The sequence below is a fragment of the Rhinopithecus roxellana genome, chromosome 13, assembly GCF_007565055.1.
Source record: "Rhinopithecus roxellana isolate Shanxi Qingling chromosome 13, ASM756505v1, whole genome shotgun sequence".
NCBI classification, from domain to species: domain Eukaryota; kingdom Metazoa; phylum Chordata; class Mammalia; order Primates; family Cercopithecidae; genus Rhinopithecus; species Rhinopithecus roxellana.
Window position 1 is genome coordinate 104,221,401 of NC_044561.1, and position 24,968 is coordinate 104,246,368.

Here is a 24,968-nt window from a genome sequence, read left to right on the forward strand (position 1 = left end):
AATGGATGCTCCCAACGGGCACGGAGCCAGGGTGTGCCCGCCTCCCAGGTTCTTCCCCTGGCCCATCCTGCCTCTCCTGTGTCCAGGGAAGACAGTGAGGAAGGCTGTGGCTGCAGCAGTAGGGATTAGGCTGATGCACACGGAGTTCTGTGACCCACCGGGTCGGATTCCAGCTCCCAGCATTATCCTCTCAGACAAATGGTAATTTGTGCTAATTGGGAACAGCACTTGCATATTAAATTGATTCCATTCCCAGCCCACAGCCTTTGTTAGCAGCAGACACAACGGCAGCTACAGCTGTAATTAAGAGCAGGCATCTTGGCTCTGGGTGTCTGTGCGTCTGTGTGTGTATCCTGTCTCCCAAATAGTGAGGCGCCCTGTCTGGGGAGTGGAGAGTGGGTGCTTCTGTGCTTCTAATCATTTCTGGCCTGGGTTCTAATTCTGTGTCCACTGCTTACAAGCTATATGACCCTGAGCAGGTCACCCAACCCCTTTAAGTCCCTCTGGGCTCATTTCTTCATCTGTAAAATGGAATTAATGAGTGTATCTACCTTACAGGGTTGTGAGAGAATTCAGTGAAGTTACACACGTTCAACACATGAATTATACAAGTTATATCAAGGGCTTGGCATTAAGTGCCTGATAATTGACCACTGGTATTTCCAAGAGTCCAGGAAACACTGTCTCTTTGCTGTGTCCCTGGGAAAGCACTAGGTCAGTGTTTCTCAAACCCTACAGTGCCTGTGCAGCATCCAGGGACCTGGTTCAATGCAGAGCCTGATTCACAGGTCTGGGTGGGGCCTGGGAACGTGCATTTCTACCAGCTCCCAGGACCTGCCAGTGCTGCTGGTCTGTGCATACACTTTCAGTATCGAGATTGTGGAGCAGCGGTTCTTGAGGGTGCAACAGAATCTCCTGAAGAGCTTGTTCAAGCATCCCACCCACCCCAGAGTGTCTGATTCAGTCAGCCTGGTGGGGGACTGAGAATTTGCATTTCTAGCAAGTTCTCAGGTATAGCAGTAAGGGTTCTCCAGAGAAAGGAAAGCGTGTGTGTGTGTGCGTGTGTGTGTGTGTGTTTAAGGAATTGGCTCATACAATATTGTGGGGGTTGGCAAGTCTGAAATCTGCAGGGCAGGCCAGCAGGGTGGAGCTTCAGGCAGGATTTCTATGTTACAGTTTTGAGGCAGAATGGCTTCTTTTTCAGAAAAACTCAGTTTTTACTCTTAAGCCCTCAACTGATTAAATGAACCCCCGCCCCCATGCTATCAAGGGTGATAACTTAAAATTAATGATTACAGGCCGGGTGAGTGGCTCATGCCTGTAATCTCAGCACTTTGGGAGGTCAAGGTGGGAGGATCGCTTGATCCCAAGAGCTTGAGACCAGCATGGGCAACATGCAAGACTTAGTCTCTACAAAAAATACAAAAATATTAGCTGAGTGTGGTGGCATGTGCCTGTAGTGCCAGCTACTTTGGGGGCTGAGGTGGGAGGACCGCTTGGGCCTAGGAGGTTGAAGCTGCAGTGAGCCGAGATCATTCCACTGTGCTCCAGCTTGAGTGACAGAATGAGACCCTATCTCAAAAAAAGCTAATAATTGCAGGTGTTAATCACATCTACAAACTACCTTCAGAGAAACATCTAGACTAGTATTTGACCAAGCAACTGGGCACCATAGCCTAATCAAGTTGACACATAAAATTAACCATCACCCCAGGTTCTGAGGGTGCTACCGGTCTGAGTACCACACTTTGAGAACCACTGGGTTTCAGTATTAATTCGGGATCTTATTTGGATTCCGTTCAGGAGGAGAGAGTGTTAAAAACAGAATATTGCCCTAAATTTGGAGAATAGAGGGAGAAGAGTCCCCCCAGTCCCTCCACTCTTCCCACAAGGCCTGTCTTTGTGACATGGTTGATCTTTGCCCACCCACAGGCAAAAGTTTTCACATAGTTGCTGTGGCCCGGCCAGTCACAGGGCAGCCCTCTGGCGTCTCCTCTGCATTGTCTTCCTGGTGTCTGCCGAGTCTTTATCTTCCTCATCAGTGGCAGCAGAGCAGCCCAGGACTCAGAAGGGAGCAGGCAACATCATCCCCTCTCCACCACCCTGTGGGGACCCTCCTCCCACCAGGCCACAGCCCCAGCCCATCTTGGAGCTCTTAGGGGAATATAAGAACAGACCCAAGAGGGTCTGGCATTTAAATGTCCAGTGTAAACATTGCATCGCTCTTAACTTTTTTCCCATGGAAGCATTCTCCCTTGCCAGCAGTTCAGGCCGGCAGGGTTGGTGGGGAGGTGGGCAGGACACTGACATGGGTCATGGGACCACTGTGACTCCAGTATGCCTTGTGGTGTGGGTAGGTGGGTGCTCGGCTGTCAGGGACTGGGCCTGTCAGTCTCTCTGTGTGCCCCGCAAGCTGCTCCGGGACAGGGCCTATCTATCTGCTCACCCTGTGTCTACCAAGCTGGTCTAACACTTCACACATGATTCACGGCAAGTGTTCTTGGCAACCAGGGGGCTGTTCTCAGCCTTGGGAGCCTATTTCCAAACTGCAAGGCAGGAAGAGCCACATTTTAACATTCCATTACACTGGTTTACCCCAACCAGAGCTTCTCAGAATTTTTCACTGAAACTTTCTAAGAGTTGGGATGCTTTGCTTAGTAAATAATAGAAAATCCAAATAACAGCAGCTTAAACAAGAGGGCAAGACTTCTGTGCTGTTTTTATGCCATGGGCCTCTGGAATCTGGTGAAATGTGTGGACCCTATCACAGATTAGTGGTATTTTTTTTAACCACTTCATTGAAACATAATTGGCATACAAAAAGCTGTGCATGTTTAATGTAGACAGCTTGATGAGTTTGGAGATAAGCATGTACCAATGAAAGAGTTGTGGTTTTAAAAGCAGAAAATACAGTACATTCCATTATAAAAGAAGGCAGCTATACTGAAAAGCCATTATCAAATGTTAGTGTGGGTTCCCCAAGAAACGGATGCCAAGACAAAATTAAACAGTTTGGCTGGTGAGAAAAAATGGGGAGGGAGCTAGCAGGTGAGACTGGGAGAGAAGTCAGGCCTCCAAGGAAGGAAAGAAAGAAGAGAGGGAGGAAGATTAGAAGCCTTTGGAAAGTTCATCAAGGCCCCTGGGAGGCCTCAGCCAAAGTTGGCTGTCAGGAGTCCACTGTCTCTCAGGAATGGCCGGTCTTCACATCCCCTGGGGCTCAGTCACTGACTGGGAGTAGCCCTAGCAAGGCGCTCTGGCAAACACAGCTAGACCTCAACTGGAAGCAGCTGGCACTCTCAGTCAGTTACTCTGTTGGAGGCCTGCAAGGTGCATTGTCATGGGCACCACACAAGCTATTATGAAATTCTTTGTGCTATAGAAATATGTGCGCTTTTCATTAACAATTGAAGAGGATCTAACAGCAGGCCTCACAGCTACCATAATTTCAAAGTCAGGAGGAGCATAAACAATATTTTGAGTTATCTGCAACAATTGTAATGTGATATTGAAATCACTGTGATCTCTTTTGATGGCAAAGTCACGGGCATGGCTAACACTCCTATGATTTGTTGCATTCCTAATAGAGAGAAATGTGAACATCTGGTTAGGGGTTAATGAAAATAAAGACGAAAAAAATTTTTTTTTCATTTACATTTACAGACACTGGGGAATTTTTTGAATGATGAAAAGCCAACTCTAGGGATGGTTTATTGGGTGGCTTAACAACCCCACCAATTCCCAGCCCAGCAGACTGGCCGCCTCTCCCGGGCCCCTCTTCACACCTCCCCTGCCTTGGGAATAAAAGAATGCCCTGGCCTCATGTCCTTTTTGAAGAAGACACACATTTTTCCCAGAAGTCCCTGCAGCAGGCTTCCCGTAGCATCCTGCTGGCCCCTGCCTGAACCAATCACATGGCAATCACTGTGAGGGCTCAGACTGCCCCAGAGGACAGGGCCACCGGGAGGAGTTGATCCAGATGGGTTCTGTTGGCAGAGGAGAGGAGGGCATGGCTGTGCCACTGGCTGTGTTCCACACCCGATGAATGCTACGTGAATGAATGCAGCCCCCAGCGACAGGGCATGGGGTGACAAGGGGACAAGGACTTTGGTTGGCCACAGCTGGCACAAAAAGTTATGGCTTATTCTGATAATCCATTCAAATAGTGGTTTCCGATAAAAAATATATCTTTTTATAAAAAGCATAATATGGCTGGGCGCCATGCCTCACGCCTGTAATCCCAGCACCTGGGGACGCTGAGGCGGGTGGATCACATGAGGCCATGAGTTTGAGACCAACCTAGGCAACATGAAGAAACCCTGTCTCTACAAAAAATGTAAACATCAGCCAGGTGTGGTAGTTCCCACCTGTAGTCCCAGCTACTCAGGAGACTGAGGTGGGAGGAGTGCTTGAGCCCAGAAGGCAGAGGTTGCAGTGAGCTGAGATGGCGCCACTGCACTCCAGCCTGGGTGACAAAGCAAGACCCTGTCTCAAAGAAAAAAGCATAATATAAAAATATTTCCCTCCCAAACCATCAAGTAATAGAGATGTCCCCAGAAGTAGCAATGTTTATCATGTGATTTTGTGTATTCCCGGCACTTCGCAAGAGGTATATGAGCCCCAGGTTTGTGTAGCACAGATTTAACTATCTCGGATTTGTCACCCGTTGGCTGGGTGACCTTGGGCAATGTGTTTGGCCTCTCTGTTCACTGGTTCTCTCGGCTGCAAAATGGGGATAACATTAATGTTTATGTCAAAGGTGTGTGTTTTTTTCAAGCTTTAATGAGGTGACGTGTGTAAATCATGGTGCCTGGCACTGAGTAAACACCTGGTAAGTATTAGCTGCTGGTATTGCCGTTGTTATGAACCATTTTACTAAAGTTCGTATTCTGATTATCTATTTCGGAGAAGCAAACCACTCCCAGACATAGCGACTTGAAACAACAATAATGTCTTATTTAGTTCATGAGCCCCCAGCTTGGGCAGTGCTTGACAGGGAAGGCTCATCTATGCCCCAGCATACACTGAGGGCTGGAGGATCCCCTTCCTAGCTGGCTCACTGGCTGGGCTAGCAAGTAGGTGCTGGCTGTTGGCTGGGAATTCAGCCAGGGTTGAGGGCTGGAAGACTCAGTTGCCTTCCAGGTGGGCCTCTTCCTGTGAGCTGGGCTTCCTCACGGGATGGCTGCTGGGTTCTGAGGGCGACCATCCTGAAAGAGAGAGCCAGGCGGAAGCTATATTGCCTTTTATGATATGGCATTGGAATGCACACATCACTTCTGCCATAGGCAATTAGTAGAGACACTTCCAGATTCAAGGGAGGGGACATTGACTTTACCTCTTGACAGGGTTCTGGAGAACATATGGGACTGGAAATATTGTCATGGTTGTTTTTGGAAACTGACATCTGCTGGATGTATTAGGTGATTTCCTAATCAGGATTAGGTGATTTCCATCTCACCAACCCCAATGTAACACCATGCAGGCGCTTCATCTTCCATTTTTTTTTTTTTTTTTTTGAGACGGAGTCTCGCTCTGTCGCCCAGGCTGGAGTGCAGTGGCCGGGTTTACGCCATTCTCCTGCCTCAGCCTCCCGAGTAGCTGGGACTACAGGTGCCCGCCACCTCGCCCGGCTAGTTTTTTGTATTTTTTTAGTAGAGATGGGGTTTCACCGTGTTAGCCAGGATGGTCTCGATCTCCTGACCTCGTGATCCGCCCGTCTTGGCCTCCCGAAGTGCTGGGATTTTACAGGCTTGAGCCACCGCACCCGGCCTCATCTTCCATTCTTTAGGATTAGTCCCTTAGGAAGGCACCTCCTGTAACAGTCTGTCAAGTTACTAACAATGGCCCGAACAATAAAGGCATTTTGTTATCTCACAGAAGTAGAAGGCTGAGGGTAGGCAGATCCAGGTTTGGGGATATGCTCCATGATGCCACTAGAGGCCCAGGCTCCTTCTCTCCATCCACTCTACAGCCTGTGTGCTGGCTTTTTGTCATCAGACTTGTCACCTCATAGACGTGACATGGCTGCTGCAGTCACAGGCATCATCTCTGCAGACAGTAGCATTCAAAGAAAGAAGGAAGGAGGCCAGGACTTTTCTTCCCGACCCCCTTTCTCCACAGCTCCTTCCCTAATATTTTTAGAAAGGAGAAACATCTTTCCTGGAATCTCTAAACAAATGTCTTCTTAGGTCTGATTGGCTAAAACTGGTCATGAGGTTTCCACCAACTGCAAGGGAAGCTGGGAAAACCTACATCTGACCTTTCCAGCCTCCCTCATGATAGGTGGGCTTTGCTAGCAAGGAAGAAGAGGAAGGAAAGTGGCCATAGGGAAGGCAGCCAACAGGGCTGGAGATAGGGGTTCCTAGATCAAAGCGTATGAACCTGAAAAGATACCTTTTAATTGAAGTTTAATAAACTATAGAAGAGTAGTCAAATTATAGGGGCACAGTATGAATTTTCACAAAGTGAATCCACTCAAATAACCAGCACCCAGGTCATAAACAGAGCATTCCCTACCCCTCAGCCACCCTCTTAGGCCCCCTTCCACTCACTCACAACCCCCCAAGGCACTCAACAGCATAGGTTTGCTTTGTCTGTTTTTGGACTTCAATTAATTGGAATCTTATAGGATGAGTACCTTGTGTCTGGTTTCTCTCCTTTGACATGTTTTGCAGTTCATTCTGCTGTTGTGGGTAATTGTACATTACTAACTGTCATCTTTGTATACTATTCCATTGATTAAATATTCATCCATTGGGTAGTCTCCGGGTGGAGCTATTATGATAGTGCTGTTATGGGTGTCTGGGGCCATGTCCATGGTGACATGTGCAGACATTTCTGTCATGTAGGTCCCTAGGAGAGGAATTGCTAGGACCTAGGATAGAGGATGCCTATGTTCAGCTTTAGCGGATGCTACCAGTTTCCAAACAACATACTCTCATACCAGCAGTGTGTGCAAGTTCCAGTTTCTCCACATCCTCACCAATACTTGGTATTGTCTGTCTTTAATTTAACCATTCTCAGGTAGTATGTAGTAGTATCATATTGTGATTTTCATTAGTGTAAGAATTAAAGAAAAGAGAAACTCGAAAGGTGGCTCGCCAGTCAAGACAGGTTTATTTTAGAGAAAACAAACCTGAGAGGAGCCTTTTGGCTGAGTTAGGTCAGAGCCACACTTTCTTACAGACTTAAGAGTTTTTTGTTTTGTTTTGTTTTGTTTTGTTTTAAAGATGGAGTCTCACTCTGTAGACCAGGCTGGAGTGCAGTGGCGCGATCTCGGCTCACTGCAAGGTCTGCCTTCTGGGTTCACGCCATTCTCCTGCCTCAGCCTCCCGAGTAGCTGGGACTACAGGCACCCGCCACCATGCCCAGCTAATTTTTTGTATTTTTAGTAGAGATGGGGTTTTGCCGTGTTAGCCAGGATGGTCTCGATCTCCTGACCTCGTGATCCACCCACCTCAGCCTCCCAAAGTGCTGGAATTACAGACGTGAGCCACTGTGCCCCAGCCAGACTAAGAGTTTTTAAGGATTCAAGGGGGGGAGAGTTTATTAGAGGCTTGGACAGCTTCTGTGTCTCTTTGTTGTGCTTATCTGGGAGGGAGAGTTGTGTGTCTGTTCCCATACATCTTTCTGCAGCTGCAGGCGTATCCCCCAAGTCTGCTTTTAGCTTCCCTATCTTAGTGCACCTGAAGGGAAAGGAATGTGCTTATTTAAGACCCACTGTTTTACTGGAGTCCATTGTATGAGGGCGAAGTTTGGCAGTTACCCAAGAGACTTTCCCCCCACCTCCCTCTGTGCCCGAGCTGTCTTATCAGTGTTTTACTGTCTGCTCTTTCTGGCTGCTTATAGTTAGAAGAGAAGTGATTTCCTTGGAATGCATGAGGCTAGAAAGGGAGCTGGAACTTAAAGTGGTGGTGTTTGTCCGAGATGACGGTGCTCTTGTTTTGTCAATTAGCACTTCTCTCTTGGTGAACTCTCTGATGAAGTAGAGTGCCTGTTCTTTTCTTTTCTTTTTATAAAGACAGAGTCTCACACTGTTGCCCAGGCTGTGCAGTGATGCAATCACTGACCACTGCAGCCCTGCTCTCCTGGGCTCAAGTCATCCTTCTACCTCCATCTCCCAAGTAGCTGGTACTACAGGGGTGCACTGTCACACCCAGCTAATTTTTAAAATTATTTTTAGTAGCAATGAAGTCTCAAGGTCTTACTGCGTTGCCTAGGCTTGTCTCAAACTCCTGAGCTTAAATAATCCTCCTACTTCAGCCTTCCCAAGTGCTGGGATTACAGATGTGAGTCACTGTGCCCAACCTATTGTATGTTTACACTGGCAATCTTCTTTCATAAAATGCCTGTTCAAGTCTTTTGCAAGGCTGTGAACTGTTGGAAGCTCCTGATGCACACTGATTAGTTGCTTTCTAAAATTGCTATGCACATTTGGCTGCCCCTGAGCCACTACCAGTACTCCATGGAGTTTTTGGCACCTAGTCTTCTGGGCATACACAACCCTGAACCAGGGTGCACAGCATGGCAGGCAAAGCATGGGCCCTTTGTGCAGTTGACAACCTGTACAACCACACTTGACAACCCTGCCTGCCCCTACCTTGTACAGAGAGCCTCGAGTGGGTCAGGTGGGCCATGTTCAGAGGAGAGCAGAAGGAAATGAGAGTTTGCAGTTATGCTGGAGGTAAGATGGCTTGGGGGACCTGCTCAGTTGCTGCAAATACCTAAAAGACTCTTCTGGACCCAGGAATCAGCTTTGTTCTAGGAGGTCCTAGAAGCCAAAGCCAGACTGGCCAGTTTTAGCTCAACACAGGTTAGGCTGTGAACGTTCCATGAGGTCTGGGTTATTGCATAAGGCTCAACATACAGTATGCACTTCATATATACCTTTTGGATGGCTACTTAATAAAGCTATCCTGTAACAAAATGGGCTGTGTTTGGCGTGGGTTGGGGGAGGTAGTGAGCTCCTAGGCACTGTGGGTGTGCAAAGTCAGGCAGGAGGACTGTTGTCCTTCTACAGTGGTAGAAGGGGAGTAATGCTTTTGTTGAGGACCACTCCATATGAGATCAAAGATTCTGTCAGCCCCTAGACTCTGTGAAGCTATGAATTATCCATGCTGGGTTTCAGTAAAGGCAGGCTGATTTCAGTATTAGCCGAAGCAAACCCTAATTAGGAAGGCAAATTGATTTCCAAAAAAAGAATTGGATGATATGTTCCCAGGACTGTTAGAAATGGCTTTTTAATTGTCTGTTCTTTTGCATTATTCATGCAAATGTATGTCTTTGTGAGCTAAGTCAGTCTCCCTCTTTCCCTCCCTCCCCTCTCTCCCTCTGCCAGGGTTAGCACCTTCTCTGTTCCAGCCCCTTCAGTTAGCCTTCCTCTGGGGAGAGTTGGGGGCTCATAAGGAAAAAGAGACAGATATGCTGGGGACAGCCTCCAGCCGTGGGGGCCAACAAAGAACCATGCAGAGCTAAGAGCTGGCTTTCTGCCCCCACCCCACCCCAGGTAGCCCGGTCACAGGGGAAAGGCATCTTCCTCTTCCGCAGGCTGAAGGACATCATGGACTGGAGGAAGGTGAGCCTGCCTCTTCCCCCTTCCTCCCTGAACCCTTCTCTGACCTTGCCAGCAGGAGGGGCCCCTCCTTCCTGCTGTCAAAGCTCAGAGGGCTGGCAGAGAAACTCTGCCCACAGGTCTGCCCATTGGAGCAGGGTCTCCAGAGCCAGATTGTTCAGGTTCAAATCCTGACCTTGCCACTCAGTCACTCAATAGCTGTGTGCCCTTGGGCAAGTTACTTCACCTGTCAGTGCCCCAGTAAATGTGGATGGTAATTGTACCTGCTGAGGATGCAGTGAGCTAATAAACACACACACACACACACACATTCTCACACATACCCACACACCCAGCACCATGCCTGGCACTCAGCGCTCAATGCACATTCTTTATCTGGGCCTCCTGCTCATGTGGCTGGGGAGAGTTTGGCTGACTCTTCCTCAGGGCCTAGACTGAGCCTCAGGGGCAGCTCCCTCCCAACCCCAATCCATTCTTGTCCCAAGACACGGTGCAGTAGAAATCCTGATTTAAATCCTGTCTCTCCCACTCAGCAGATGTGTGGTCTTGGGAACATGACCGAAGCCCTCTGAACCCTCTGAACCCGAGTGGTGACGATGGTGCAGGGTGGGTGGGAGGAGCAGGATGGCTGAAATCCTATAGGACCAGCCCCTGCTGTACTAGGAGGTGAACAGCAGTGCTCAGTGTCTTGACTCCTCCCATGAAACTGTCAGGGCACTGCAGGGAAGAAGCTCAGCAGCCTGGAGGCCCAGACTGCTGGAGCACTGTCAGTCCCTCTGGCAGCCACGTGAGTGCTGGGCCCAGGTCCCAGGAAAGCAAGACCTGGCTGCTTCTGTCTTGATACAGCTAAGTGGGGAACAATGGTGGGTGGAGCAGGTCTACCCTGAGAGCCAGTACTGCCTGCCATTGTTGGGGCTGTTGTGTCACCCCATCAAGCGTGTGACCCTTGTCTTTGAGTGAAGGGGACAATAGGTGGGAGAGGTGTTTGCAGCCTGTGAGGTGCTGTGCAGATGCATGACAGCATTGCTGTCTTCCAGAGCTGGGCTGGCAGGTGGAGAAGGAGCAATGTCCTCGGGGGCCCATGGGTGGTGTAAGCAGCACTGTCCAACAGACTTTCTAGAGGGATGGAAATGGTGGATATCTGTGCTCTCCAATGCGGTGACCACTAGCTACATGCAGGATGTTGAGCGCTTGCCATGTGGCTGGTGTGACTGAGGACTGGATTTTTAATTTCATATCCTTTTTAAAAATTGTGGGCTGGGGGTGGTAGCTCACACCTGTAATCCCAGCACTTTGGGAGGCTGAGGTGAGCGGATCACTTGAGGTCAGGAGTTCGAGACCAGCCTGGCCAACATGGTGAAACCCCATCTCCACTAAAAATACAAAAATTAGCTGTGGTGGCTCTCACCTGTAATCCCAGCTACTTCAGCGGCTGAGGCACAAAAGTTACTTGAACCCGGGAGGTGGGGGTTGCAGTGAGCCAAGATCATGTCACTGCACTCCAGCCTGGACAACAGAGCAAGACTCACTCTCAAAAAAAAAAAAAAATTGTGGTAAAATATGTAACATGAAATTTACCATTGTAACCTCTTTGAAGTGTGTTATTTTATTACATTACGTGCATTCACATTGTTGTGCAACCACCACCACCGTCCATCTCCAGAATGTTTCATCTTCCCAAACTGAAACTCTGGAACTGTTAAACACAAGCTCCCCATCCCCTACCCTCCCCAGCCCCTAGCAGCCCCCATCTACCTTCTATCTCCATGAACTTGACTACTCCAGGCACCTCATCTAAGTGGAACCAGACAATATTTGTCCTTTTGTGTCTGGCTTATTTCACTTAGCCTTATGTCTTCGAGTTTCATCCATGTTGTAGCATGTAATTTCATTTACTTTTCATCAAGGTAAATGTAAATAGCCTCCTGTGGCCAGTGACTGCCCTACTGGGCAGCACAAGTCTAGACGTTAAACACTCAGGCTCTGGGCCCAGACCATGTAGGTTCACATCCCAGCAACACCACTAATTGGCTGTGTGAACTCGGACAAGTTACTCTCCCTCTCTGTGCTTCAGTTTCTAATCTGTGAAATGGAAATAACATTAGTACTTACCTGATAGTAAGTACTAATAGGGTTGATTTAAAGATCCAATGAGCTACCCCAAGTAGTGTCTAACACGATGCCTAATACATAGGAAATGTTCCATAAATAAATGTTCAATTATTATTATTATTACAACTAGGACACAAGAAGCTCTGATGACCAGAAAGATGATATTCCTGTGGAGAACTATGTGGCTCAACGTTACATTGAAAATCCCTACCTGATAGGAGGTGAGACGGCTGTCTCTGCTCCTGCTCTTCCATTGCATGGTCATCAGTCAGTCAGTCAACAAGCTTTGACCAGCAGCCTGCCAAGGGCCCAGCCTGACACCAGGCATGAAGGGATGCATGGAAAGAGATGGGTTCTGCAGTCTCCCACCTCCTAGCCATTGCCTGTACAGTACCCTCTCCCCAGCATGTCCATTCCACTCCCTTCTTGGTTCAGGAAAATTCTCCTCCTTTAAAAACCAACTTACTCATTCATGCATTTATCCAACAAATATTATAAAGTACCTACTTGGTGCCAGCACTGCCCTGAAAACTGGCTGCCCCCTCACCCTGCTCTCCTGGAGCTTATACCCCGGATGAGCAGGCTGCAATAAACCAGAAAACAAACCACAGGACAGTCCCATGCAGTGCTGGGTGTTAGGAAGTCAGTCAAGCAGGGCAGTGGGACAGAGAGTGACATGGGGGCCAGGAGGTGGATACGTGAGCTGAGATCTGAGTGACAACTACGAGTCACTGTGGGTAGATTTGGAGGGAGAGGAATGCAGGCAGGAGGAATTGCAAAGGCAAAAGGCCCTGAGGTGGAACCCAGCCTCCTGCCCGCAACCTTGGTGGGCTTCCCCAGGCAGCCCAACGTCTGCTTTTCTCACTGGGGCTCTGGGAACTACAGGCTCATCAGGCATGTGGACGTCATTGCAATAGTGTTAATGCCAGTTGCCTCCTCCCACGTCCTCTGGCAATTACCTTCCCCAGGGGGAAGTCCCTAGGCCTCTTCTCCTCTCTCCCCTATAGTGACCCCATCCTGTCTGTGGCTTAAACACCACCCAAAGGCCAGTGACTCCCAGCTTTCTGTCCCCAGCCGAGACCTTGCCCCTGAACCCCAGATCCTGATGTCCAGCAGCCTGTGACATCCCTCTTGGGCATCTGCCAGCCACTCAAACCCAACACATCCCAAATTCTGCCCTCCCATCCCCCCACCACTCCTCAGTTTCTCTGTCGGGGACACAGCTAGAAGCCAGGAGCCATTCTGGGTGTGTCCCCCTTCCCCCCGCCACATCTGGTTCTCACCAAGCTCCTATAAGCTCTTGAATCTGCCTGGCCGCTCCTCTCACCTCCACCCTGGGCCCGGCCACCATCCTCTCCCTCCTGGACAACCACACCTGCTCCCTCACTGGCACCTGCTGCTGTTCTGCCCACTTCTCTCCACCCCAACGTGGCAGCCAGAGGGAGGAGATACCCTTCCATGGCTTCCCATGGTTTGTGAGACAAAACCCCAAAACTGCATGGGCCCTGACTGCCAGCCTAGCCAACCTCATCTCCTTCCACTCTGCCCTTGGCTCGAGCTCTTTCCCCCTCCAGGCCTCTGTTCTCACAGTTCCTCCTGCCCAAGGTCCTATACCACTCTGGGCTAGGCAGGCACCTTCACTCCATGAAGGTCACTGCTCCCCATGGGGGTCTTTGGCCACTGAGTTTCAAGCCTTTCCCCCACGTTGACCCCCATGCACCCCTCCCCTGCCTCCCGTTATTCTCTCTTTATACCTTGTGCAGTTTTTTGTTGTGTTTTTTTGAGACCATGTCTCGTTCTGTCACCCAGGCTGGAGTGCAGTGTCATGATCAGAGCTCAGGCAGCCTCCATCTCCTGGGCTCAAGCGATCCTCCTGCCTCAATCTCCAGAGCAGCCGAGACTACAGGTGTGCACCACCACGTGAGGCTAATTTTTTGTAGACACGGTCTCACTATGTTGCTCAGGCTGGTATTGGATTCCTGGCCTCAAGTGATCCTCCTGCCTCAGCCTCCCAAAGTGTTGGGATCACAGGCATGAGGCACTGCACCTGGCCCCTTGTGTCGTTTCAGTGGGAGCTTCATGAAGGTGGGGTTTCCTGTCTGTCCACTGCTATTTTCCCAAAACCTAGCACAATGTCTGACGATCAATATTTGTGCACAGATTCTTTCTTTCTTTGCCTGACAGGCCGCAAGTTTGACCTGCGTGTCTATGTGCTGGTGATGTCGGTGAGTAACGAAGGTGGAGTCCCTCTTCCAGCAGGGGTTAAAGGGTGGCTGGACTAGGGAGATGGGGGGAAGAGGCCTGGGGGTACCTTGTATGAACTTGTCTGGTTTTATCTCTGCCTGGGAGAGCCCCGAGGGACATCTAGGGATAGGGTGGGGGCAGGAAGACTTATCTGAGGTTTACCATCTTAGATGCCCCAAAATTTAGATTTGTCCTCTCTCTGCCCTTCTTTATTCATTCGGTCATCCACAGCAGACATTTATGGAGCACCTACTAAGTACCAGGCCCTGGCACTTAGCAGGTTTTATCTCATTCAGGCCTCCTAACAACGCAGAGAGGCAAGTTCTATTATTATCCTCCCTTTACAATGAGGGAACAGATACAGAGGTTGTGTACCTTGCCCAAAGTCACACAGTAGGTGAGCAGCAGAGCTGGGATTCAAATCCAGGCAGCCTGACCTCAGAGCCTACTCTCTTAACCAGGGAGTGGCTATATTCCCTCCACCCATTCATTCACCTTCATCCAGCCAACGTTCAAATCTTTTTGCTGGGCACAGGATATGGAGGTATCTGAGGCAGACTCCACCCCTGTCCTCCTGGACCTCACCTTCATTTTGTTTCCTTCTGTATCCCCCTCCCCCTGGGGGAAAGGAGGGGACAGAATCAAAGAAGGCTGGTGTAAAAGCAGGTGCCTGAAGGATGATTTGGGAAAGACAGAAGGGCACTCCGGGTGGAGGAAACGGTAGGTGCAAGAACTAGGCGGTCTGAGAGTGCCTGAGTATATTCCCTTTTCCTTCTCTCTCTCTGTTTCCACCTCTGCCTTAGTACATCCCGCTGCGGGCCTGGCTCTACCGGGATGGCTTTGCCCGATTCTCCAACACCCGCTTCACGCTGAACAGCATTGATGACCAGTGTATCCTGGGATCCTGCCTAACCACCCCCAACACACCTACCCCTTCCCACACGCTGGCCAGTCGCAAGTGAACTCCTTTGTCCCACAGATGTTTGCTGAGTGCCTGCTCTGGTCTGGGCACAGGAGACAGTGTATGAGACAGGTTTGGTCCCTTCCCTCTGGGAGCTTCCAGTCTTGTGGGGGTGATTCCGTGGGAGAGGCCAACTCTGCTTAGCGCAGCTCACCACAAACTGCTTTGCCTAATGATAGTTTTGGTGCTATGCCTAACATTCACATTTACTTATATTCCTAGGGTTGGACAGTTTTAGCCCTTTGGAGAACACTTTATATGCCTGTTTTTTTGGTGCCTAGTCATTGGCTCACTCATTCATTCAAGCACAATGCTATTTTCACCCATCTGATTGGCAAAGACCAAAAGTTTGATAACACGCTGTCCTGGCGAGGCTGGGAGAATACATATGTTGCTGGCGGGTTTGTAAATTGATTGGTATGACTCCTTTGAAGATAATCTGGCAAATATCTGTTAAAAGACAAATGCACCTACCCTGTGACCCAGCAATTCCCCCTCTGGGATTTTATTGTCTTACAAGTACATCTGCAGTATAAGACAAGACAGGCTTCAAGGTTATTCACTGCACAGCCTTGTTTGTGAGAGAAAAAAATAGGGAACAATGAAATGAATGGCTCCTTTATACAGTGGAATACTATGAAGCTGTTAAAAAGGAATGGGGAGAGTGCTTTATGTCCTGATATGAAACGATTTCCAAGATGTATTGTTAATTGGGAAAAAACAAAGTATGTCTAGAACAGTGTGAAAGTATGTTCTCGTTCATGCTAAAAATTATATCTGGCCAGATGTGGTGGCTCACACCTGTAATTCCAGCACTTTGGAGGCTGAGGCAGAAGGATCACTTGAGGCCAGGAGTTCAAGACCAGCCTGGGCAACATAGTGGGATCTTGTCTCTATGAAAAAAATAAAAATAAAAATAAATCAGCCAGATGTAGTGTCACATGCCTGTACTCCCAGCTACTCAGGAGGCTGAGGTGGGAGGATCACTTGAGCCCAGGAGTTCGAGGCTACAGTGAGCTGTAATTTTGCCCCTGTGTGCCAGTTGGGTGACAGAGCAAGACCCTGTCTCAAAAAAAAATTCTCTCTCTCTCTCTCTCTCTCTCTCTCTCTATATATATATATATATATGTTTGCTTATCTGTACATAGACATCTCTGGAAGAACAGACAAGAAGCTGGGTGCAGTGGCTCACACCTGTAATCCCAGCACTTTGGGAGGCCAAGGCAGGTGGATCACCTGAGGCCAGGAGTTGGAGACCAGCCTGGCCAACATGGCGAAACCCCATTTCCACTAAAAATACAAAATTAGTTGGCATTGTGGCACCTGCCTGTAATTCCAGCTACTAGGGAGGCTAAGGCATGAGAATCCCTTGAACCTGGGAGGCGGAGTTTGCAGTGAGCCGAGATCACACCATTGCGCTCCAGCCTGGGTGACAAGAGCAAGACTGTCTCAAAAAAAAAGAAGCTGGAAATAGATGTAGCCTTTGGGAAGAGAAATGTGAGTGGAGACAGAGGTAGAAAGGAGATGTTTCCTTACATACATTGTGTGCGTTTTAACTTTTGAGCAATATGAATGTATTATCTGGTCATATTAAACACATCAAAAGAAGATCTTTAGGCCTGAGCCTCAGAAGAAAAGAGGTAGAGAATCCAGCAATATTTAGGGGGCAAGTGGGCAGGACCAGATGACCTGCACGTGGGAAAGATGGAAATAGGGGTGACGCTACCCAGCTTCGGGTGTGGGCAACCCAGCCAATGCTTTTAGCCCATGTGCATCTCTCTGCGTTAATTTTCCCATTCAGTTGAGTGCGTGTCCAAGGTGATGCATGTGCATTGCCTGCATGTGAGACTGGGATTAGACCTTTCTGAGTGTTTTTTGCAATTTGTTTTTTGCTATTTTGCCAACGTCAGCACTTCCAGTACATTCATTTTATTTTGTAATTCTAACAAGCATTTATTATATGCAAGTCATCAAGTTTTTTTTGTTTGTTTGTTTTTTGTTTTTTACTAAAGTTAAATAATACATGTAAAGCACTTAAAACAGTGGCTGGCCCAGAGTGACCTCTCAGTAAATGTTAGTGGTCCTCCTCTCCCATTTAAAAATGTTTGTACAGTTCTGGGCATCATGGGGACTTTTTAAACAAATCAAGCCCTCTCCTGGGGCTAGTTACTAGTTAATGAGGCTTTGCTGTTTTCACAGTGAGTAAATACACATTTTCCACCCCTTCTTTTATATTGTTTTAAATTTTTAATCTCAAAATATTAATAGAAAATAATTTCCTGTTAATAGAAAACTGCAGGAACGACTATAACAACCCATGCATTTACCATCCAGATTTAACAGATTAATATTTTATCATATTCATATCAGATATTACATACCAAATTTTAAAATAATTTTGGATCACAAAATAATAAACATTTTCAACCTGACTTTATTATAAATATATATAGTTTATATATAATTATTCAAATATATATTTACATATAGTATACCTATACATACACTAAATACAAAAATATTCATTGAAACACTGTATATAATAGTGTACAGTCATCACCCTTGATCCCTTAAATCTCCCTTGAAGGATGGTGAAATGAATGATAAAGCATCTATGTGATCTTGTGCATCTATTAAAAGCAATGAGATAGGTCGAAATATCATGACATAGAAAGGTACTTAAAACAGATGACTAAGTTAAAAACAAAATGTAAGATGGAGAACTGGTATATTCATGTTCCCATTTTTACCTTTAAGGAAGAATGTTTCTGTTTAAGAAGAAGTATGAAAAGATGTTCATGATTCACTAAGCTATCTTACTGACTGATTGACTGATTGACAGTTTCCCTCTCTATTGCCCCTGATCGAGTACAGTGGTGGGATCACCACTCTTTGCAGCCTTAAACTCCTGGGCTCAAGTGATCCTCCCATCTCAGCCTCCTGAGTAGCTGGGACCACAGGCACACGCCACTCTGCCTGGCTAACTTGTTTTTTGTAGCAATGAGTTCTCGCTCGGTTGCCCAGGCTGGTCTCAAACTCCTAGGCTCAAGAGTGTGACCTTGATTCAACAGTTTGAATTCTCCCACCTTGATCTTCCAAGGTGCTGGGATTACAGGCATGAACCACCGTACCCAGCCTCACTAATTTATTAACTCTGAAAACTGCAGAGAATTAGAATCAGGTCAGGAAACATTTATTTTCAACTTTATACATGTCTATTATGAATTGTTTCTACAACGGATAGGCCTTACTCTAATAATAACATCATAAAACATCTAAAGGATATAGTTTTTATAAAAGTGGTATAGCTCATGAAAATCAAATCAGAAAATTCAGAAAAGTACAAAAAGGAAAAGAAACCTTCTCTAGGCACATTTTCTGGCAAAAACTGCTTACTAGTTTGGTGTATTTCCTTCTAGGCTTATTTTAGGGAATTTTGTTGTCATTCACCTTTTATATACAAATGATCCCACTGTATAAATATAATCTTTTCTTGCACTAAACATTATCAGCAGTATTTTCCTTGTAGACTTTTTTTTTTTCTGTTACAAAAATATTCCAGAGTAGGTTTCCTGGTTTTCTAATCCCCCATGCTGCAGGCATTTGGGAAGTATTCAGTTTCTTGCTATAGTGACACATAATGCTGCAAAGGAGCATATTTCTTCATAAATCTTTTACGGTATTTAAGATGTTTCCTTTGGATGGTGTCATAGAGGTGTAAATACTGAGTCAAGCCCATCTGGCCACATTGCTTCCCAGAAGTGTCCTTTTATGTTTTTACCCTCGCTGGGTGTGGTGGCTCACGCCTGTAATCCTAGCACTTTGGGAGGTTGAGGTGGGCAGATCACTTGAGGTCAGGAGTTCGAGACCAGCCTGGCCAACATGGTGAAACCCTGTCTCTATTAAAAATATAAAAATTAGCCAGGCATGGTGGTGAGCGCCTGTAGCCCCAGTTACTCGGGAGGCTGAGGCAGGAGAATCACTTGAACCCGGGAGGTGGAGGTTGCAGTGAGCCAAGATTGTGCCACTGCACTCCAGCCTGGGTGATAGAGCAAGACTCTGTCTCAAAAATAAATATAAATAAATAAAATAAAATATGTTTACCCTCCTATTGACTGGTCCATTTCATCCCAGCTCCCCAGTCCTGGGGACAATTGTTTTAAACAGCCATTTCTGAAAGATTGGGCAGATCTAGGTGAAGCAGATAGGGGCATTCATTATATGACTCTTGCAAATATTCTGTGAGTTTTGAAGTTTTCAAAATGAAAAGATTTTGTACATCCCACTGACTTGATGAGGAAGCAGAGTTTTGCCTTAAAATTAGCATTTCTTCCAATTTTCATTTTCCCCCATTTGCATGCCTTTGAAATTATGTGTCTTCTATTACTAGGAACTTTGAGCTTTTTCCCAGATGGGGTCCTACCAGCTGTATTTTCTCTTTTATGTTTGTCCATATCCTTTACTTAGTACATAAACAGTCATGCTTTTTATTGTTACTTCATGTGGGATTTTCATGTGACAGAAACATTAGACTATTGCATTTGCTACACATCTTTTCTGTGGTCACTGATTCTTTAATTTTTATCTTGACATCTGTTCATTTTTATTTTCACATGCTCGACGGCTTACTTGTCCATTGGTTTCTTCTGTGATTTTTACCATCATTTCTAAACTAAGAAAAGTCTTTTTCTCCTAAAGATTTCACAATGAATCAGTTCTGTTTCTCTGTGGATTTGGTTGTATGTTTACTTTGCTATTTGACCGTTGGTCCATCGAGACCTGGTTTTAGGTTCCTCTCTAGAGACGGGAGGCTCTGAGGTTTGCTGACCCATGTCCCACCCCTTTCTTTTAGCCTCTCCTTCTCCTCTGCTCTTAAGGAGGCCCACTGTCTCCTGCACAGCAGGCAAGAGCAGTGTGTGAAGTGTGAAGTTCTGGGAGCCGTGCTTCCTTCATCCGAAGAGAGCTATTCGTCCTCTTCAGCCAGTAACTCACTTTGCTCCAGCATCCTCTTTTCGTTTTTTTTCTTTTTTTCGAGACAGAGTCTTGCTCTGTTGCCCAGGCTGGAGTGCAGTGGCACAATCATGGTTCACTGCAGCCTCCATCTCCTGGGCTGAAGCGATCCTCCTACCTCAGCCTCCCTTGTAGCTGGGCCCACAGGCATGCACCACCATGCGCAGTTAATTTTAAAATTTTTTGTAGAGACTGGTCTCACTATGTTGCCCAGGCTGGTCTCAAACTCCTGGGCTCAAGCGATCCTCCTGCCTTGCCCTTCCAAAGTGCTGGGATTACAGGCATGAGCCACTGAACCTGGCCTTCTCTTCTCCTATTTTTTATAGCAGCTTTATTTGGCCATGATATCCTCATATATTGAGATATATATTGAGCTTTATTGAGATATAATTCACATATCATACAATTTACCCAGTGAAAGCATGCAATGAAATGACTTATCATATCCACACAACCACACAACCAAACTGATTGTTTTTCTAAAACAATCAGTTTTAGAAAATTTATTTATTTTTGAATCAGGGTCTCCCTATATTGTTCAGGCTGGTCTCGAACTCATGGGCTCAAATGATCCTCCCACTTCACCCTCCTGAGTAGAGGATACTATAGGTGTGAGCCACCATGCCCAGCTTTTTAGAATATTTTTATCGTCTCCCCAAAGAAATTCCATACCCATTAGCCATCATCCCATATTCCTCCCTGGACTCCCCTCCCAGGCCTTTGCAGCCACTTCCTGTCTCTATGGATTTGCCGATTTTGGACATTTCATATAGATGGACTCATACACTGTGCAGTCTTTTGTGTCTGACTTCTTTCACTTGGCTTGTTTCTAAGGTTCTTCTATGTTGTAGCATGGATCAGTACTTCATATTTCTTTTTGGTTTTTGTTTGTTTGAGACCAAGTTTTGCTCTTGTTGCTCAGGCTGGAGTGCAGTGGCGCCATCTCAGCTCACTGCAACCTGTGCCTCCTGGGTTCAAATGATTCTCCTGCCTCAGCCTCCCAAGTTGCTGGGATTACAGGTGCCTACCACCATGCCCGGCTAATTTTTTTTGTATTTTTAGTAGAGATGAGGTTTCATCATGTTGGCCAGGCTGGTCTTGAACTCCTGACCTCGGGTGATCCGCCCATCTCGGCCCCCCAAAGTGCTGGGATTACAGGTGTGAGCCACCGCGCCTGGCCTTTCATATTTCTTTATTGCCAAATAATATTCCTTGCATAGCTCTATCACGTTCAGTAAAATGGGTATACCGTTTTATCCATTGTTGGCACTGGAGTTGTTTCTACTTTTTGGCTATTATGAAAAATGCTGCCATAAAAATTTCATGTACAAGTTTTTGTGTGGACATATGTTTTCATTTCTTTTTCTTTTTCTTTTTCGAGACAGAGTCTCGGTCCCCCAGACTGGAGTGCAGTGGTGCCATCTCGCCTCACTGCAACCTCTGCCTCCCGGGTTCAAGCGATTCTCGTGCCTCAGTCTCCTGAGTAGCTGGGACTACAGGCATGCGCCACCATGCCTGACTTAATTTTTGTATTTTTAGTAGAGATGAGCTTTCGCCATGTTGGCCAGGCTGGTCGCAAACTCCTGACCTCAAGTGATCTGCCCACCTCGGCCTCCTAAAGTGCTGGGATTACAGGCATAAGCCACTATGCCTGGCCAGTACTTGCTATTATCTGTCCTTTTCATTATAGCCATCCTAGAGGATGTGCAGTGGTTTTGATTGGCATTTCCCTGATGATTAATGATACTGAGTACCTTTTATGTGCTTGTGACCACTTATAAATCTATTCAAATCCTTTGCCCATTCTTAAACTGGATTATCTTTTTAGTGTTGAGTTACAGGAATCCTGTATGTATTCTGGATACTAGTCCCTTATTAGATACATTATTTGCAAATTTTTTTCTCATTCTGTGAGTTTTCTTTCATTTTTTTTTCTTTTTTTTCTTTTTTCTTTTTTTTTTTTTTTTGAGACGGAGTCTCGCTCTGTCGCCCAAGCTGGAGTGCAGTGGCCGGATCTCAGCTCACTGCAAGCTCCGCCTCCCGGGTTTACGCCATTCTCCTGCCTCAGCCTCCCGAGTAGCTGGGACTACAGGCGCCCGCCACCTTGCCCGGCTAGTTTTTTGTACTTTTTAGTAGAGATGGGGTTTCACCGTGTTAGCCAGGATGGTCTCGATCTCTTGACCTTGTGATCCGCCCGCCTCGGCCTCCCAAAGTGCTGGGATTACAGGCTTGAGCCACCGCGCCCGGCCTCATTTTTTTTTCATAATTCCCATTGAAGCACAGAAGTTTTAAATGTTGATAAAGTTGAATTTATCTATTTTTTATTTTGTCATCTGTGCTTTTGGTGTCCTATCTAAGAAGATCTGCCTACTCAAGGTCACAATGACTCATTCCTCTATTTTTCTCTACGAATTTCATAGTTTTGCCTCTTATATTTAGGTCTGTGGTCCATTTAAAATTAATTTTTGGGCTGGATGTGGTGACTCATGCCTGTAATCCCAGCACTTTGGGAGGCCAAGGCATGCGGATTGCTTGAGGTCAGGAGTTTGAGACCAGCCTGGGCAACATGTTGAAACCCTGTCTCTGCAAAAAATACATAAAAAATTTGGGCCAGGCATGGTGGCTCACGCCTGTAATCCCAGCACTTTGGGAGGCCAAGGCAGGCAGATCACCTGAGGTCAGGAGTTTCAGACCAGCCTGGCCAACATGGTGAAACCCAGCCTCTACTAAAAATACAAAAAATACAAAAACTAGCCAGGCATGGTGGCACACGCCTGTACTCCCAGCCACTCGGGAGGCTTAGGCAGGAGAATCACTTGAACCTGGGAGGCAGCAGTTGCAGTGAGTTGAGATGGTGCCACGGCACTCCAGCCTGGGTGATAGAGCAAGACTCCGTCTGAAAAGAAAAAAAAAAAGAGCTCTGAAGAAGATGTCTAGGAAAAAGATGCTAACGAGGATACTCACCTTCTCCAGAGAGGTTGAAACCACCCTACTCTGTTCAATACACCACAAACTGGAAGAACCATACGTTTAGGGGACTTGGAGTCAGAGACCTAGAACCTCTACCTCCCCATCTGAGAAATGCCCCAAGTAAGTCCTGGAGAAAGTCAGGTTTTATGGCCATTTCATGAGGTTTGGTACTGGGTGTGGTAGCTCACACCTGTAATCCCAGCACTCTGGAGGCTGAGGCGGGCGGATCACTCGAGGTCAGGAGTTTGAGATTGGCCTGGCCAACATGGTGAAACCCCATCTCTACTAAAAATACAAAAATCAGCCTGGCATGGTGGCAGGCGCCTGTAATCCCAGCTACTTGGGAGGCTGAGGCAGGAGAATCGCTTGAGCTCTGGAAGCGGAGGTTGCAGTGAGCTGAGATTGCGCCACTGCACTCCAGCCTGGGCAACAGACTACGTCTCAAAACAAACAGACAAACAAATACAAGGAGGTTTGAGGAAGCCATCCTGCTTAGCTGTGGGGGGGAGATGTTAAGGAAGAAGTATTCTGAATGGTGGTCACTTAACTTCTCTGAGCCTCCAAGGTCTCATCTGTGAGACGGGAATAATTTGGGGAACAAGTGAGATGCTTTGTAAGCTGCAAAGTGCTGCTGATGTCACTGGTGGTGATGATGGTGATGGTACTGAGAGGCCAAATCTCAGGGCTGGGTCTTCCAGGCCACCCTAACCCTATTCCAGTGCTGGATCCCTTTGCCAATATTCCTACAAAGTGGCCGCCCAGCCTGGACCCCTCTAGTGACAGACAGCCTAGTGTGTCCTGAGATGGTTGTTCTGTATTTGGTTCCTTTACTTGTTAGAACCACGCCTCTTGATTAATAAAAAAAAAAAAAAAAAAAAAAAAAAAAAATCATAACATAAAGATTTTTTTTTTAAAAAAAAGAAAAGCCATAGTATAATATCAGCTATGCCAGGCACTGGAAGAGGCACAGTATTTAACCTTTTGAAAAATCCTGTGAGGTCAATATACTACTATGTACCCCCATTAAAAGGTGGGGAAATAGGCCCAGGGAAGTGAAATGGCTTTTCAGGAGCCCACAGCCAGGAAAGATGCAGGCAGGATTTGAACCCAGGCCCAACTGACTCCAAAGCCCACACACACGACCATGGAGCTATTTTGTAGCCTTCCCCATCAATTCCCAAGCAAGGTCTCAGTTCAGTCCTGGGAACTTCGGGGGGCAGGGCTCGCCCTTTTTGTTCACACTGACCCTTGACTACCACCCTTTCCCAGATGTTCACCTCACCAACGTCGCTGTGCAAAAAACATCTCCTGACTACCACCCAAAGAAGGTGAGGAAGCCAGGCTTGGCTCTGCACGGGTGCAGCCCTCTAGGGCCGGGTCGGGGTAGGGAGGGTAGAGTGGCAAGGAGCCCAGGGTAGGCCTGTCTGAGCCTGTGTTCACCAGTGAGGCAGGCCTGCCCATCCCACTTGCAGGGCTCAGGGCAGGACTACAAATGGAGGCCTACATATCATGTGTCTAAGTATTCAGAAGTTGTAATCACACTAACACACCCCTAAACAAAAAATGTCCTATTCCCCTACCTTGACAGAAATCTTCTATTGGTTAATGGATTAATCGATTAATGTAATGTATCATACAGATATATTTTATTTCTCTATCTATGTAAAATAACCTGCAAGGCCAGGTTCAAATACAGAATTCTCAGACTTCTCAAAGTCAAGGGCCAGACCAAGGGGACACAGGAGAGCAGGTCCCCAGCTCACACCTGTTCCCTTCTCTCCCTCCCCTGGCTCCATCCTACACAGTGGGGCCCTTGTGCATACACACCCCTGAAAACGGCAGCCTGTTGGTCACTCCTTGGCCTTGGGATGCACACGTGGTCAGTGTGGTCTGTCCTCAGCAAGTCAGGCTCAGGGAAGGGGCCTACGCAGGCCGTGTGGGCAGGGACTTCTGGGATCCTGCATAGCCAGTCCTCTTAGACATGAATAATTTTTGGCCCTCAAAGAGGGGCACACCTGGGGTCATCCTAATTACAGGGCTCAGGGCTGGGCCCCTCTTGCCCAGGTCTAAGGGAAACACTGAAGGCAATTGTGTAAGGGTCCT

The 24,968-nt window shown here is 47.1% G+C and overlaps 1 protein-coding gene across 1 annotated transcript in view; it reads left to right on the forward strand.

The window, feature by feature from the left end:
* The window catches only part of TTLL9 (tubulin tyrosine ligase like 9), a 73,273-nt gene that overhangs the window by 39,996 nt on the left and 8,309 nt on the right, over positions 1–24,968 (forward strand). The window contains 5 exon segments of the mRNA XM_010352780.1: positions 9,503–9,571; positions 11,811–11,901; positions 13,865–13,905; positions 14,904–14,946; positions 24,135–24,193. Of these exon segments, the coding sequence (XP_010351082.1) occupies positions 9,503–9,571; positions 11,811–11,901; positions 13,865–13,905; positions 14,904–14,946; positions 24,135–24,193 (303 nt within the window).